Genomic DNA, 15468 nt, shown 5'->3' on the forward strand with positions numbered 1-15468 from the left:
CAGGAATTACAGGGCTAACCAGGAAGCGCAAGTGGGGCACCTGCATGTGCCAGCAGCACTGCTGGAAAAATTCTCTGTACCCCGCACCGTGCCCCCCGCAGTCCCCGCGCCCGGCTCCGCACTGTCTGTGACTAACCCCCGGGGTTAGAGGCGCGGGCGGCCCGCGGGGCAGTGCTGGGCGGTGCCAGGCCGCGGCGGCTCCAGGGCGCCAGGTGGCGCCGTGCCCGGTGCCGGTCGGGGTGCGGGTCCCGGCGCGGGGCGGGGCGGCGCGGCGCGGGCGCTGCTCGCTCGCTGGCTCGGTGGAGCGAGCGGGCGGGGGGCAGCGGCATGGGGCTGTGCCTGCCCTGTCTAGGGGGCGCCGCCGAGGACGTGGTGGAGACGCCCGACCCGGTAAGTGCGGGGCAGGGTCCGGGCCTCGGTCCCCGCCTCTCGCCGCTGTTTATTATTTCGTGCCCCCTCCCCTCCCCCCCCATGTCAGGTGATCCCGCCCGGCTCATCCGGCCCGGCGGGACCCCCCCCCGCCCCCTCCCTCAGCGGCGGGGACCCCCCGCGCGCCTCACCTCCGTGTGGGGGTCCTGGAGGTCATTCCGCGCTGGGAAGCTGAAGGCTGTGACTCAACACGTGGCCTTGCAGGGGAGGCTGAGGGGACGGGGCTTGGTTTCAGCCCGACTGAGAGAAGCGGGGACTTGGTAGCAGCCTGCCCCTGCCTGAAGGGTGGCTGCACAGATGGGGCTGCGCCGGCTGTCTCCCTGGTGGCAGGTGACAGGGCGAGGAGCAGTGTCTCCAGTGGCAGCCAGGGGAGCTGAGGTTAGAGATATTCATCCAAAACGAGGGTGGGAAGGGACCTCGGGGGGCTCATCTAGTCAGCCCCCTGCTCAGAGCAGGACCAGCCCCAACTGGATCATCCCAGCCAAGCTTTGTCCAGCTGGGTCTTAAAAACAAGCGGGCACCTGTGCTCCTGTGCTGAATTAATCTGCTTCTCCCCTTAACCACCTTCCTGATCTCCCCGCTCCTGCCGCCCTTCCAAAAAAATAAATAAAGATCTGCTGACACCCTGGGGAGACACTTGGGTTGTGAATGACTGGAGGTCTGTCTTTCTGGGGGGGGGGTGTTTCATGTCAAGGACCCATGTTGGCAGGGGCACTAGGAATCAAAAGCTAGTGGGGGGACAGGTGTGGAAAAAGAAAGACAAGGAGGGCTCTGAGACTGTTCGCAGACCCAGGTAAGAGCGAATCAGCTGCAACAAGTCACAGGAAATTAGGGTTGGGAGGGACCTCTGGAGGTCCATCTAGTCCAACCTCCTGCTCAAAGCAGGACCATCCCCAACTAGATCATCCCAGCTGAGACTTTGTCCAGCCCAGTCTTAAAAACCTCCAGGGATGCAGAGTCCACCACTCACTAGCTTTTGATTCCTACTTCCCCTGCCAACATGGGATCCTTGACATGAAACATCTTCCCTAGAAAGCAGATGAATTAAGCAGAGGAGCACAGGTGCAGGATTATCCCAAGTGGGGTGAGCCCCCATCCCCTCTGCCAGTCCCCTCTGCAAGGAGGCAAACATGGTAAGCAATTAACTGTTTTGTGAAATGATGTGCCATTAGGGTTGCTGACAGACATGAAAAAAAAAATAGCGCTTTACCAGAAGAGGAAGCACATTAGTTTGACCTGGCTGCCCAGCCTCTGTATAGATCAGGCGTATCAGTGAGGCTTTTTGGCATTTTTATCTAAAGCTGGTTCAATCAGCTATTCACTAAAAGCACCAAAAAGCCCCACTGGAGCTCCTGATCTATACAGATGTTGGGTGAGCCAGGTCAAACTAATGAAATACCTCTTCTGGGCATGAGCTGTGCTTGGTGCAGGGGTGTACCAACCTTAATGTGCTCATTTTATTTTTTTTCATGTCTGTAAGAAGCCGCAGTTCACATAAGTTGCAGAGTCATAGAGAAGTCATAGGCCCCCTCCACACATGCAGGTAAAAATACGATGGGATCTAAGGCATGATACACACAAGCGCACCTCTTGTCATGCTGCACGTGCATGGCAGCAGGCACGATTAGGGGATCGTACATTAAATCCCATCGCGCCTTATTGCTGGAGGCAACCTTTTGCTGCTGGGTGTCCCCTCAGTTGGGGGGCTTCCAGCCATGGGGGATCACAGCAGCTGCAATCTTCAAGGCATAAGGGTGTGTGAATCCCTGCCACAATTCCTAGGGCTCAGGGGTGTGTGAAACTCCCAGGCCCTAGGGTTCACGGCTGTCGTGATCCCCCAGGACCCTGGGGTGTAGGTATATACATATACTAGGTATGGTGCACTTCTGCGGTCAGGAGGCCTGTCAGCTGATGGGGCTCCCAGCCACAAGGAAGAGAGACCCTGCTACAAGTGCAAATAAAAGTTCAGTAGCAACCAGCTATAAAGTTAGTACGCATTTTCAAGATCTAACTTTATAACTGGTTGGAACTTTTTTCTGTGTAATTAATACTTTACACGTGTAGTTGGCCTTAAGGTAATTGTGTAATTAACCATTTAATCGTGCAATACCTGTAATGTGTAGAGGGTGTTATATAGAAGTAAGACTGGAAGGGTCCTCCAAGGATGGCTTGAGTCCAAAAAGGTTGATAACTGCTGTTAGTTGTTATTCCACTTAAAAATAGTTGGTGGGAAAGTACATCTTGCTCCCTCCTCTCCTCCCTCCCTCCCTCCAGACCCCCAATTTCATCTTGAGTTTCATGGGACATGTATCAGTCACTTGAGCTCATGCTACAAACCTTTCATATGTTTTTGCCATCAACATCTATGATTCTTGATGGGGAGATGATAAAAATCCTGGAGGTTGAAAAAAACTAAAATGTTTCCTAACTGAAAAATAGATATTTAAGAAAAAAATCCATTTATACATGTACTTTACCATTAAATAGATTTTCTTAAATTGGTCAGTTTAAGGGAACCTCCCTTTAAATATTTGTTGTTAAAGCTTAGAAAGCTGTTACTATTATTTTAAACTGTTGGCAAATGTGCTATGGTCCTTTGCTCCATACTTTTCTTTCATTTATTGTATGATTGCAACCTCACATCATAAATCAAACAGAACAAAACCAGTGGAGTAGATCTGATCTGCTCAAAAGTACCTACTGCAGGATGAACATTTTGGAGGGATGACTTTTCAAGGAGAGGGTATTTGTGTCTATTTTTCGGTTGCTCTGTGAGACACCTGCTACATAGAAGCCTTACTGAAATTAAGTCATTTCACATGAGGCATCAGAGATCCATCAAACAGTAATGAGTCTTGGTTGCTAATATCATAGGTGCTAATCTTCCAGCACAGTTCCTGAGGATGGGCCTCTGCATCTGTGTGGAAGGCCAGATACTTCTAAGTCAGTGGTACTTTCAGGGAGAAGATGTCTGTGTTAGGGAACATCATAAAAATGAGCTTTTCTAATAAGGGGGTATAACAGAGCCAGTTTCTTGTGAACATGCATATATAGCAGAATTGTGTTCGTGTGCTGGTAGCAGTTTTGGCGTCAGCTATTTTATAAGCAAAATAGGAATGAGTTTTCACTATGAGAGATTCCTCAAGGTTTGTTGTTCAAAATATTTGTGCAGCAAATATCCTCATGAGATACATGCCTCATTTTCGTGGGGCTCTCAGGGGAACCACAGTTTTATATAAAGACCTATTTCTTTTTTCAATGACAAAAACATTTTACAGACTTTCTCCTATATCCTCTGCCATATATATGAAGTCAGTTGAAATACAGATGTGTAACGGATATACCTGCACAACTATCAGTTGGCACACAAATACTGGACAGTTTCATAGTGGCCGCTACTTTCTACCATGTTTGTAACTAAAAGCATATTGTCCTTATGCAGTTCTCTGATACCCTTATCTACTTGTAATGGAGAGAAGGCATCTGTTTGAGTTAAGCTTAGTACTTGATCAGTCAATTTTCCTTTATTAAGAATAGCCATGCAGGAGCACGCATAATATTTTTAGATTCTCTGTAAAAGTAATTGAAATTTTAAATTACATTCAGGTTTTTCTGTATACATAACTGTTTTGTCTAATACCTTTAAGTAGTAGTTTGCCTTTTGATTTTCTTTAGGAAATTAAAAGAAGACAACTTGCAGAAGCTGCAGAAAAGAGGCAGATGGAGGTAACATTAAGTTTGTCAATAAAATTACCTTGTTCAGAATATTTTAAAGTAACTAATAGTGTTAACATGGAAAATGGCAAGTGCCTGCAAAAATTCAGCTGAGCAGTTTATATGGACTCTTGGCAAGAAGAATTCATTATGACATCTGTCTGTAGCAGTACTAACATTGTGTCTATCTGATTATCTTTTGATAATGTGCAAGAATGTTTCAGATATTCAAAGGAACCTAAAATAGTTATCTTTCTCCCACTGTCATTTAACTTTTAGGGTCCTTTGAAAATCCCTAGAATGTCATAATTCTTTTGAAACCAGTGAAGAAACTGACTGGCAGTATTTTTGTGTCACACTTTGAAAACAAAAGCTAAAAAATATTTCTGCAGATGTTTTTCAAAGTTTTATAATCTGGTTGGTTTCATGGCAATTCTAAATAAACTCAAAAGAGCTCAGTCTACTAGCTGTGCATTAATATGAGAGAACTGGAGTCACTTTGTCCCTATCACTGTAGTATCAACTTACCATTCAACCTGAAATGTGCAAGAATTTTGACTGAAGGGTTATGTTCTCTCAGTTTCAGTGTTAAAAAAATTAAGTAAAATGTGGAAATCCCTAAGAAGTTAGAGGTATGATGTCTACCACTATTGAAACAATAGCACTGTAGTCCATTTTGAACTGTCCTGCCTTTTTTTTAATGTTGTATAATATAAATCCTCCTCATAATTTGCTTATGAATTTCAAATATGCAGCTGAACTAAGAAGATAAATGCATGTGTGCATTTTATTAACACCTATGTTAGTGGTAATTGGTAAGGGCTTGTTTTGTTCCTGTGTAAAAGATCATGATTCACAGGAATGGAAGGCACACAACTAAAGAAACCTTTCTATTAAATGCTTCTTTGGTTTTTGCTCAGCTATGCAGCTGTTTCAAAACTTCTAAAAGATACTGAGCATGTTTTATAGCTCTTTGGCTTCAAAAGTGCCTTCTAAATGTTTATCTTTTCATCAGACAGGTACTTTTTTTTTTCTTTTTTAAACACAGGAGAAACAGGATACAGCACTGCAGATTTCGCGCGTGTGTGTGTGTGTGTGTGTGTGTGCAACTTGTACAAGTAGTCCTTTGATTCCAATAGTAATATGTAACATGATGTGGGTTTAGGTGATTGGGGGTGCAAGGCTGCAGTACATTACAGAGGTGTTACCAGTATAGCTCTACATGCAGTTGCATATCTGTGAAGCCCCCTGCAGATGCAGCATATATCCGTGAGAGGGGTGGAATTAAAAAAGACTGGCCACTATAAGTTATGTCCATATAATAGTATTTTCTGGCATATCTCTGCATTTTTAGGGGTGATTTTTTTTTCAAATGCCTAACAGCTACATCAGCAAAACATAGTAACATAGGGCACTTACATACATGCAGGAAGCATGTAAATAGACGTGCTCTGGCAGCCTCACATGTCATGTGTATCAGCAGTGCAACGCGCCTCCACACTGAGAAAATGACAGTGATGTGCTTTGAACTAAAACACAATCAATGTTCTTTAGTTCAAAGAGCGCCTCCACCATTTTCTCAGCATGGAGGCACTCTGTGCCGCTGATACACGTGTTTCCGACACAGCGCCGGGCGCTTTTAATTAGTATGGCTCGCTAATTAAAAGTGCCTGGTGCCACATTGGGAACACATGTAAAAATACTCTAGATCTGCCCTAAGTAACTGAATCATATTAAGTGAGTTGATGTCAAAACTGGAATTAGAACTGAGACTTCCTGTCCTGAGCTCCCATCATGCCTGAACAGTTGCACTGTAATTCTGTTCAAGTGAAAGCTATTTTAAAAACTGTTCAGATTACCCTGTTTCTTTACTTGATATTTTGTATTGCACTGACAGCTTTATGCCTTTTAATATTATAACTTTGTCTTTTGGCTTTCCTTGGCACAGTTCTCCTTTGGCTGTCATCGTCAGTCAGCGCCACCTTCAGTTTATGCTGATGGTCTGTTTTTCTTTCCTCCCAACACAAGTTTGACGTCTTCCCCTTTGCTCGAACCATAAGGCCATAACCTGGAACTAGAAATGCATTAAAAAAAAAACCGCTAGGGAGAACTCAGTGAGGGAAAAAAGATAATGGTATTCCCATTTTGGATCCTTCCATTCTATAGCCCCATCAACACTGCATCAAAGTGCATCACAGTCTTTTTAATATATTTATGTCATCACCCTCTGCCCCCCACACATAGTAAAAAAGTATTAGTATCCCCATGTTACACAGAAAGATTCAAAGCAAATGAAAACTTTTGTGACTTAACCAGCACCCCATATAGTGTTGCCATATAGCATGTACTGGACCCAGGTTTTTCACAGCCCCGCTAGCACTCTAGTTACTAGTTCATCTAGTTGTTATGCCCATTAGAGTCCTGTTGACTAAACTCCTAGTTCAGCACATAAAGACTATAGATTTGGAAACTCAGTATTTTGTGTCTTCTGATGCACTTACAGTAAATTGTAATAAGACTTCCTGGCTAGCATTCCTCAGTTAGCTATTGCATGTGCTCTAATTGCAGGCATCCATTTGGTAAGAAAAGAGGTTGGACCAGTGAACTTATCATAAAATAACAATTTGGGTTATTGGAAGCTGCTGACAGCCTGGACCATTGCTTCTAAATTAGTTAGGATTTTGATGGTGAAGGCAAGAACATAGAGAATATGTCAGCAGGAAAAAAATGGGATTAAAACATATGGGGCTTATAGAAAGGGGAAAAAGATTTAGTTCTACAATTTGGATGTAAACCATATGCATTTAATCATGTTAAATTATGCCCACCTGGATATACATATAAAATGAAATAAGAGAATGCCCTATGGCCAGCGATGACTAACACTTACAATATGAAAAAGCACCTTTAAAAATTACACTGCTGTATTACATAGTAGTGGTATTAGTTACTGTTTCAGTACTCCTTACAAACCAAAACCCACCAAATAGTTGCCAAGATTTTATTTCTCTGGAAAATAAGGGGACTGAAGTATGTTCATTTACCCAACCTTATTTCCCCAAAGGCCTCCTCTCGGGGTGTTAAAAACCCTTATTCTGTGGAGCAAAAGAAAAAGAAACAGGAAGACATGGAAAAAAGAATTGCATCTTCTGGCTCTGTAGAAGGAGGACTTAGGGTAAGTTTTAACATTTACTTAATGTTAAATCCCTTTTAAAATATTTTCTTTTAACCTTTTAACTTTTTCTTCCTTAGGGGAAGTATCTGTACAAATCAGGGAGAGGATAAATACAAATTAACTGAATGCAGCTGCTTCTCATCCACTTGTATTGTCAATTACTGACAATTCCACCATTCTCATCCCTAGAGTCCATAATTTGAGAATGCTTTTCAGTTGTTTTTTCTTCTTTGACATATTCCAAATATCCAAATCATGTCACTTTTGCCTTCATAATATTTCTAAGAAGCATCCTCTTCTTTGCACTCCCAAAGCAAAGACCTTACCTATCATATCCAAAGTTCATGTCCTTACCTATCATATTGATTATTACACCTGCTTCCTCTTGTGACTCTTCCAACAGCCATTTCACCATTCTCACTCCAATCTGTTCAAAATGTATCATGATCATGTTATGTCATACTCTTCTTTGAATTCAGTTAGTAAGTCACCCTTTTGAACAACGGAAGTTCAAGCATTATGTCCTCATTTTAAAGTTTCGTCACAAGTTTCCTCTGTACTTTGCCATTAATATCCATAGGTGCCATTAATATCCATAGGTGTCTATCTATACACATGCTCCGTCCACAGTGTCATGTGTATTCAGCATCCCACACTTCAAAATGGCGACAGGGTGCTTTAACTAAAGGTCGTTTGACGAGCGTCATCTTGAAGCGCAGGGATGTGGGGGCTGCTGGACCACGTTAATAAGAACGTTCTAGCATTACCTGCTGGATTAATTGAGTCTGCTGTGAGGCATGCTAATTAGCATGCATTGGAGCAGAAATCTAGCACATGTTTAGGTTCCCCATCAGACTACCTGTTTATCCTCCTCTCTCACAATTAACTTAACAACTTAATCCAAGTGCTCTCTGACTATAGGATACTTCACCTGATTTATAAGATCAGTCCTTTCAAATAGCTTCTGAAGACACTCCTTTTTTCCTCAGTGTTTACAAGAAATTAGGCAACCAAATAATTTAAGCAACACATATGTATCTTTTGAAAGCTATATGTATTTTTTACAAACATATGTATATGTTTTTTTAAAAGGTCAGAAAATGCAGTCTGTATGTATATACTGATTGCATCTCCTGTCCATATTTGTAGAATATGATAACTGTCCTTTTTGGGTTTATTTACATGGCACAGTGCAGTGCTGTTCAAAGACACTCAAGATACATTGTGTACCAGCTAGTTTGGGTAGCAGATGCTCTGCCCAGGTAATATGCTTTGCTTCTGGTACCCACACTATCTCACTGAGAGGTAGCTCAGGTATCTCCATGTGGCCGGGGACCATGCTATTTAGATGTACAGTCCGATTGTGAATTCTTTGGGACAGGGGCTGTCATTTTGTTTGTGTGGACTATGCTAAGCAAATTGTGTATCTCTGCTTTGCACAAAAACATTACTGATGAGTTTGAATGAAAAAAACACTTGAACTGTGAGAAATTACTGTCAATTTACTGCCTATACATATATTTTTTTAGTGGCAGCTTGGATAAAGAAGAATGGCTTCTGAGAAGAAGGTCAAAGTTTACTGCCAATAATTTGCCAGTTTCTGCAGCTGAGTGGAACCTATTCATTGTGTGGCTTTTGCTGTTGTTTGCATATGAAGATTCAGCTGTACTTTGCCATTGTAGCAAGGCCAGTGATAGAACTGTAGATCAAGAACTTTTTCAGACAAAAAACCTCAGAATGTTAAAAAAAAAAGGCCAAAACTTGTTACTTAAATTTCATAATCTCCATTTGTTTTAATTTTGCATGTTTCTACGCTGTTTCTTGATGGGGTAGGGGAAATTCACTCTTGTACAGGAATGAACAATGGGGTTGATGTATGATACTTCTGCTTCTGAAACAAACTTTATGCACAGCCTAGGAAACCATAATTGATTTTCTTTTCAATATTTAAAGTTCTTCAATTAAACTTTTCTGCCACAAAAGCTTCTTTCCAAAATATTTGTAATGAAATAAATGTACTCCTGTCCATCTCTTTGGTTTTCTACTTCTAATGATTGGTGAATCTTTTAGTGCCTTTAAAAAAAACCAAGAAACTGCTTGGAATAAGCTTGGCTTCTGCAAACGGAAACATTTTGTGATTTTTTTCTTTTAAAATTTATTTGTACTAATCCCTTTGTATACTTATACTAAGGTGTAAATATTTTATTATGTGGTTTAGTTTTGGTTCTCTCTCTTCCCTGATTTTCTAATTATGGATTTTTGAGTATATAAATGTATTTGCTATGTATATACAAACACCCAAGCTGGAAGTTAACACTAATTATCTAAGCAACAAAAACTGTTGGCTAAATGCTTTCTTTTGTACCATTAGAGGGCAATGCTGTGCTTCTGAATATGCTGGAAAACAGAAAAAGGAAAAGCCTCTTAGGTCATCTCTTGGATGGTTATTTCCTAAAAGCTTCTGTACTATCTGGGTGGTTTAATTATATATAGTACAGTAATACTTGCCAAGGACCAGAAGCACTATTACTGTTCATTTGTATCCAGCAATGCCCATAATCCTTTTCCCAAATGTGAGACTACTTTTGATTATGTAAAGCTAACTAAACTATGGTGTATTATGTGACCAGCTTTCAAAACTAGGAGTGACCTCAGGCCACCATTTTAATAGATGAGGGGAATATATTGCAACAGGATAAATTCTAAAAGTACAGTTTTTATTTTTCCCTGGAGCATGTTACGTTTGGCATCAGTGTCCTGCTGATTCCGTTTTTGATCCAGATTAGATTCTGGAAGTGTTAGTTCAGTTAAATAGCCCATCTTTCCCCCTGAAGGGCTTAGAATAGTACTGCTCCAAACTTATTTGGGAAGTCCTCTTGAAAAAAAAACCTAACATTTTGGCTTTTGCTAAATAATTCATGATGCCAGAAGGAAATTTTTAAAATGGTATATTAATATTAATTTAGTGCCAAAAGCTGTGGCCTTGACAGAATATAATATAATACCTTTGTCTTCCTTTGTGATTTGTTCTCCTCACTGTTTTATTAGTATGTGTCACTGAATTAGGACTCAATGGAAAATTGTTATAGAATCTACAAAAAACCATGTGTCATAATTAATCTGCAATGTGACTTTCATTCTGGGATTCCTAATGCATCCTACAGTGTGTTGTGTGCTCAGAAGCTATTTGTGTTATTAAAGTGTCACTTTGCTTAGTTCTTGGAATTTATGATTTGTATCCGTTGATTAGCGTCTTGCAAGAGAAATGCTACCAATGCTTTTCTCAAGCAGGAGGAGGAAAAGAGACAATTGACACACATTCAATGACGTGCCCCATGTGCTAGGTGTGTCTACACATTGCTGTACGGTGACGGTAGTACTGTGCTATGTTTTAGTACTTGCTTGAGGGATCGACCCATGTGATTGCTATGTCACCATAGCACGTTGCTACATCGCCGCATTGCCGTAGGGCGATGTGTAGACACCCCCTGGGTGGGTTCTCTAACCACAGAGCTATTAATAAAAAGGGCACCTACTATAGTTCCAGGTTATAAGAAGGGGCTGGAGCTGGCACTGGTGCCTACTGCAGGACAGGATTTGAAGTTGTGAATCCCAATGTTGGGCACCTAAGCCCTGGAGAGGGGCAGAACTTGGAACATCCCCCTTCTTCCTCTATCCCTACTCAGTGTGCTTATGTCTGTGGAACCTACTCTACCTAGAGGTGCGCCAATAAAGATTTTCTTGGCTGATACCAATAGCTGATTATTAACCAGCCATATCGGCCAATACTGATCCAACAGCCAATATTTAGTAATAAAGCTCGTCAAACGAGCTTTAGTTCAAGCTCCCCACCGCCCTTTCTAAGTGTGGGTATGCTGATACAAGAGATACGGCAGCCCTTTAATTAGAGCTGCTCTCAGAGCGACTATGATTAAAACATTGCCACCGCCCATTCCCAGAGCAGTGCCACTTGAAGCCCTTGCCATTCAGGCTCAGGCTGGGGTGGCAGTGTGGGGGAGGGATTGCGGAGCTATAACCATCCCAAAATTTGCCTTAGTCCCCCCCAGCACCAGTGCTGCCTACCCCACATAGCTGAGCCTGCCTGCCCACACTGCACAGCTGAGCCTGCAAAGGGGTGGCGCTCCCAGCAGGGGTGGCGCCAGCCTCTTCCCAGTAGGAAGCTGAGCCAGGGCTGGGCTTGAAGTTGGCAGGAGTGGGGCGGGCTCAGCTGCATGGGGAGGGCAGCGGCAGTGCTGGGAGAGGTGGCTATGGGAGAGCTAAGGTGAATTTTGAGGTGACTATAGCTCCCTGCAAGTCCCTGACTCAGCCGAGCCCAGCCCTCCCACCGGGATGAGGCTGGCGGCGCCCCGAGCTCAGGGAAGTTGCCTGAAGCTACCAGGACTCAGTGGTCTCTGGGCATTTTAATTAGAGTGGCTTTCAGAGTTGTTGTAATTAAAGCATCACTCCCACACCGAGAGCCTCCCCACTGGGGGAAGGACTCTGCTGCACACAGTGAGGGAGTGGGGGAGTGGCTGCCTCAGCCCCTGCCAGGCTGCCCTCAGCCTCTGAGGCACAGACCCTTGGGCACCACAAGTTCACCCATGCTTGGCTGGGCTGGGCAGCTCTGCCTGCCCCTCCCTGCCCCACTTATGTCTGCTGCATTCGCGCCTTTTACAGCGCCCAACCCAGCCCGCAATCCATGCCATACTCCGCTCCAGCTCAGGCCGCCTGCCGGTGAGGGGATGGGGGTGTATCCAGAGTCACCCTGGGTCACGGATTGGAACTTAGGCATCCAGGGGCCTCATCCCTGCAGGCAAGAGGTAACCCAGGTGTCCAGAGGCCCCGACATAATTAATTATTGGACAACATTACTGTATCAGCTACAAGAGCCAAGAAAAAGCTGATAGCCAATAACTTTCATTTTCCTTTTATCAGTGCTGATCCAATATCCAACCGATTTATCGGTGCACCTCTAATTCTACCCGTACTATGGGGCCTAACTGGGTTCTGGTGCCTTCCTTTGATGCACTGTAGTTCTCACCAAGTAATACTAAGCACCAAAGTCATCTTGTAGAAGTAGATCAAGGCCATGAAGATCAAATACAAGTATTAACTTTGACTTAGAGTATGACCATAATTTATCATTGTTGCAGGAAGCTTTCAGAATATTTTTTGTCTAATGCAAAACGGATTTTATCAGGTCCTTGTATATTGTTCAGAATCACACACTACTTTATATTCAGAATACCATTCTTAAGAATGAGAACTACTTATAAAACCAAGATGAATCCTGAAATAGAACCTTAAATTTGAAACAGTCATGTATTTAAACATCGCACAAGGAAAGCTTTAATTATACTGTGTTACATTTACAGCTGCAAGAAAGAAAATAATCCTTTTCGTCTCTGGTATGCTGTCCCTTGCCCTTGCTTCAGTCACCTTAGATTTTTCCATGTGTAAAGCCTTTCTCAATGTCCAGTGTCAAATTCTTCATATTTTTAGGAGCTACAGGTTGTTCACACCATTGGCTAATGGACTGCTACAAGGAGAGGCCATGCCCTTAAAAGTAATTGCTCCAGTATACCCAGCAAAAACACAAGCTTGGGACAGCTGTACAGGGCTTTTGCCTTAAGAGAACTCTGTGAGAGAGAGTAAAATATTTCTATTACCAAAGGCAAGTTTTTTGTATTCTATTCTATATCACTGCCCTGCACAAGAATTGTATTTGATTCATTGTTGAGACGCTGTCATAGAGAAAACATCAAGACAGTAGTCCAAGGCCATCAACTTTGATTGTGTCTTGGCCGCTTCCCTCTACTGCCTTGTTTTCCAAACCAGGCATTTGTGAGAGGGGAAGAGACTAGCTTCACTGAGCAGTGGAAAATGGAGAGGTCATTCAGTTGTTAAAAAAAAGACATTTTCTGAGGACTAGGGCTGAACTTATTGCCATGTGCAAAAAAAGGACTGGCTGGAGAGACAGAAAGCAGGAAAGAGTCTGCAAGCCTGAAACACTGAAATCTTGGATTCATGGAAGGATGAAACCAAACTGTGTACCAGGACTTAAAGACCTGTCAGTCTTGAGTACCAACAGTAGTTTGAGAAGTCCATGTTTTTGTCTTGTGCCCTGTTGTTTCCAAAAGGGGTTAATCTAAAAGTTTAGAGAGCTTGTAGCTTAGAGACACATGAAAAGAGCATTTTTACACTAAGGGCACTTTTACACGTACTCCAGGGGTCAGATGGAGGGAGGCAAACTTTAATTAGAGTGGCCCCGAGAGCTCCTTTAATTAAAATGTAGCCACATCTCCTGTATCAGCATCTCCACACTTAAAAATGGTGGCAGGGGCACTTGAGCTAAAGCTCATTGATCGAGCGTTTAGCTCAGGTGCCTCTGCTGCCATTTTTAAGTTCAGGGATGCTGATACACAAGACACAGGAGGCTGCTGGAATTCCAGCGCATCGGAGCAGCCTCCATGTATAGGCACCCTAAGAGAGTCAGTGTGCTATGGCTGGAATGACACAGGATTCATGCCGTAGGACAGCTTGTATGGTCCTACAGATAGGGGACACTGGTGGTGTCAGGAAATGTATTTTAGTTTTAACAATCCACAGAATATTAAGAAATACAGTAGCTTTCATTTATAAAAATGATGAAAACCCAGTAATGCAACTTCAGTACACCTAGTTGCTCTTAAATCTTTCATCCGAAACAGGGTACAGACTGCTATGTGTTAAAAATTATAGCTTGGAATTTAGACTTGGGGAAGTTTTATCATAGGCTAAAATGATGTACTACTTACGAGGATGAATTACAGACTACATTCCTGTGGCCATTTACATACATTATACATTTGGAGGTTAAATATGAAGTGTCATGCTCCTAAAGGTCTTTAGTTGGAGAAAGTGATGGGCACTCTGAAACTGCAGGGGTTACCAGACATTGCTCAAGCATGTAATTTAAAAGAAAGAAGTACCATCTTTGAGAGAAGGGCATTTCTCTTCCTTTGCTAAGATCTACAGAGGGAACAGCAATGCTAGGCACAGCAGGTGGATGGAGTCCTTGGAAGACGATGCCAAATAGAAAAGATCCTGCAGGACATGAGCCACTCAAGAATTTGAGACAACTCTGGAAAATTATTACTCAGGAGCTGTGTGTGCTGTCTGGCACTGGGTCTTCTACACTCTGAGGGTTTCTGGAAGGGTATGAGCTTATACTATGTCAGATTCGGATACAGGAAAACATCAAGCCTGACTAAGAAGAGATGGTGTCAGTAGTCGGGCTGAGCTGCTTAACTCATCCCCCCAGTACATCCATGTAATCTCACACCTCCATTCTATCTCCATCTGGCTCTGAAATCAGAACTCAACTCTCCACAGCCTTCTTTTGGTCTACTGGCAGAAGGAGAAGTAGAAAAAGAGTACAACAGGCAAGATGTGACTGGCTGCAGCATGCATGTTCCTGTGGGAAAGCAGCATAGTCTAGCAGAGCATCAGACTAACTCTGGAGGCTTAGGTTTTATTCTCAACTCTGCCACTGCCCACTGAGTGACCCTGAGCACTGCACTCTGCTCCTGCACTTCACTTTCCCCATCTCTGCAGTGGGGAGAAGCATTGGTAAAGCATTTTGTAAGCTACTTAAGTCACAATATAAAAGAGTGAACATAACTCTAAGCTCTGTCAACTTTAGTATGCTGATCTCACTCTGGTAATTACCCTCAATAGACATTCTCAGAATTTATAAGAAATTTAAGGAGAGGCAAATCCCTAGTAGACTGTATAGGCTGTTCTGCGAGGGCAGGATGTGCCCTAGCCAGGTGCATGAATACCGGGTGGTAATAGCTAGTAACGCACAGCCTTCATAGATTTCATAGACATTTGGGCTGGAAGGGACCTTGCCAGATCATTGGGTCTAGGCTCCTGCCCAAGGGGCAGGAAGTCAGCTGGGATCAAATGATCCCAGCAGGGTAAGCATCCAAATGTTTCTTGAAAGTGCCCAGAGTAGGTGCTTGCACCACCTTTGGGGGGAGTCTGTTCCAGAGTAACCATTTAGCTAAAACACAAATTCCCTCTTCTGGGGTTTTCAAATAATACTATAATTGTCTCTGACCAGGTAATATTATGTTGACATGAAATAATAAAGAACTGACTGATAA

The 15468-nt window shown here is 43.0% G+C and overlaps 1 protein-coding gene across 1 annotated transcript; it reads left to right on the forward strand.

The window, feature by feature from the left end:
* Positions 1-265: 265 nt before the first annotated feature.
* SVIP (small VCP interacting protein) lies at positions 266-10533 on the forward strand. Its single transcript, XM_006275506.4, has 4 exons — positions 266-390; positions 4105-4155; positions 7208-7318; positions 8848-10533. Exons 1-4 carry the CDS (start codon positions 328-330, stop codon positions 8860-8862), a joined length of 240 nt encoding a protein of 79 aa, XP_006275568.1. The 5' UTR covers positions 266-327; the 3' UTR covers positions 8863-10533.
* The last annotated feature ends 4935 nt before the right edge of the window (positions 10534-15468 follow it).

Source organism: Alligator mississippiensis, chromosome 2 (genome assembly GCF_030867095.1).
Source record: "Alligator mississippiensis isolate rAllMis1 chromosome 2, rAllMis1, whole genome shotgun sequence".
NCBI lineage: Eukaryota > Metazoa > Chordata > Crocodylia > Alligatoridae > Alligator > Alligator mississippiensis.

What these genes read in the sequence shown, in the direction of transcription:
- SVIP (XM_006275506.4), top strand. Translation starts at nt 328, where the DNA reads ATGGGGCTGTGCCTGCCCTGTCTAGGGGGCGCCGCCGAGGACGTGGTG. An exon ending in TGGTGGAGACGCCCGACCCG is followed by an intron (nt 391 to 4,104) that starts GTAAGTGCGGGG and finishes GATTTTCTTTAG; the next exon opens with GAAATTAAAAGAAGACAACT. An exon ending in CAGAAAAGAGGCAGATGGAG is followed by an intron (nt 4,156 to 7,207) that starts GTAACATTAAGT and finishes ATTTCCCCAAAG; the next exon opens with GCCTCCTCTCGGGGTGTTAA.